Consider the following 1,956-nt stretch of genomic DNA (forward strand, 5'->3'; position numbering starts at 1 on the left):
TATATGTATATATGTATACTTTTATTTATACTTATACTTATACATGTACTTGGGTTATACTTGTACTTGTACTTGGGTTATACTTGTACTTATACTTATACTTAAACGCATGCACCCAGGTGCGCGAATCAAAAGCTGCTTGTGCTGCCATTACACTCCACGCTGTCTACGGAGCAGCAGCAGATTATCTTCAACAGACCGCCCGCGGGCACGCGCAAAGTGGTTGTCAGCACAAATATTGCCGAAACCTCCATTACTGTGTATGTTACGCGTATATGAAGTTATGTGCGTGTATTAATTTACTTCTATTCGTGTAAGTTACGCGTATATGAGGTTGTGTGCGTGTATTAATTTACTTCTATTCGTGTATGACCATAAATGTATATATAGATATATGTATTAGTGCCATCGGAGACTATGTGATGGAACGTTTTGGCCGACATCCTTCCACATACATTCAAGGTATGTGTGTGTGTGTAAAGGGTGCAAGTAAGGAGACTTGTGCGTTCGTGCATTTGTGTATACCTCAGTTGTAGGCACTTAGGTATATATATATATATATATATGCAGCCTTGCATTGTGGCTCTCTAAGTATTGATGTGTATCTACTGCTACTCAATGTCAGGCATACAGTAGTGGAGAGGGAGAAAGAGTGTGTGTGTGTGGGTGGATGTGGGTGCGTGTGAGTGTGGGTGTGTGAGTGTGGGTGAGTGTGTTAGTGTGTGTGGATGGGTGTGGATGTGTGTGTGTGTAGGTCTGTGGATGTGTGTGGATGTATGTGTGTGGGTGAGTGGATGTGTTTCTGTGTGCGTGCGTGCGTGTATGCATTCGTTCTATTAGTGGAGAGTGTGTGTGTTTGTGCGTTTGTGTGTATGTATGTGTGTGTGTGTTTGTTTGTGTGCGTGTATGCATTCGTTTTAATAGTGGAGAGAGAGTGTGTGTGTGTGAGTGTGTGGGTGTGGGTGTGCGCGTGTGTATTGGTTGAGGGGTGCTGTGTAAATCTCCACCTACACGTCGCCACCTACATGTCAAAGTGTCAAGTGTCATCCTAGTGCTGTACTATATACATGTCCATGAATATGCTAGTGTGTGGGTGTGTGGGTGCTTCATAATGTGTATATGGTTGCCTTTAAGTGTGTGAGTGAGTGTGTGCTTCGACAACTGTGTATAATTAATTGTAAGTGTGTGTGCGTGTGTGTATATGTGTACACATATATATATGTGTGTGTGTGTGTGTGTGCGTGTGAGTGCTTCGATATGTGTATATATTTCCTTTTCCGTATATATGTGTGTGTGTGTGGTGGTCTTTAAGTAGGTGTGTGTGAGAGTGTCTTCGATATTCGTGTATAATTGCTTGTCCCTATGTGTGTGTGTGTATGTATATATGTGTATCCGTAAGTGAGTGTATGCATACTGCACGCTTTGTCTAACTACGTGTGAGCGTATGTGCACTTCAGTAGCACATCCTGTTCCTCTCATATCTGTGCACTATACAGGTGTACTGCATTTGGAGGCACCTCCGTCTACAGCTCACACCCCATGGAGACGATGACACACACGCCATGGTCAGGGGAGGGGTCAATGAAAGGGGCCTATTCCAACGAACAACAGGACAAATCTCTGGACTCACTCCAGCACACAGCCACACACCTACCCACATCCACCCATACACACCCGTACTCGGTGTTTTCTTCTAACCACTCCTACCCCACGCCACACACACACACAGGGACGATGTTGTGCATGTAATCGACAGCGGGAGAGTCAAAGAGATGGGCTTTGATGCCACCAACAACATGTCTGTGCTGCTAGATCAATGGGCGTCTAAGGCCTCGCACAAACAACGGATGGGGCGAGCGGGTCGTGTAACAGCAGGACACTGTTACTGCATGTTCAGCAAGAAGCGATACGCACAGATGCACGCACAGAGCGATCCAGAGATTGTACGAGTGCCGC

The 1,956-nt window shown here is 45.3% G+C and overlaps 1 protein-coding gene across 1 annotated transcript; it reads left to right on the forward strand.

Annotated features, from left to right (window-relative positions):
- Window positions 1-119: 119 nt before the first annotated feature.
- On the forward strand, window positions 120-1,956 carry SARC_15023 (hypothetical protein; the record flags this gene model as incomplete). The annotated part of the gene is made up of 2 exons (XM_014290846.1): window positions 120-260; window positions 1,730-1,956. Coding segments are annotated over 2 exons (368 nt in total), but the record flags the coding sequence as incomplete, so codon positions are not given.

The sequence above is a fragment of the Sphaeroforma arctica genome (assembly GCF_001186125.1).
Source record: "Sphaeroforma arctica JP610 unplaced genomic scaffold supercont1.5483, whole genome shotgun sequence".
NCBI lineage: Eukaryota > Ichthyosporea > Ichthyophonida > Sphaeroforma > Sphaeroforma arctica.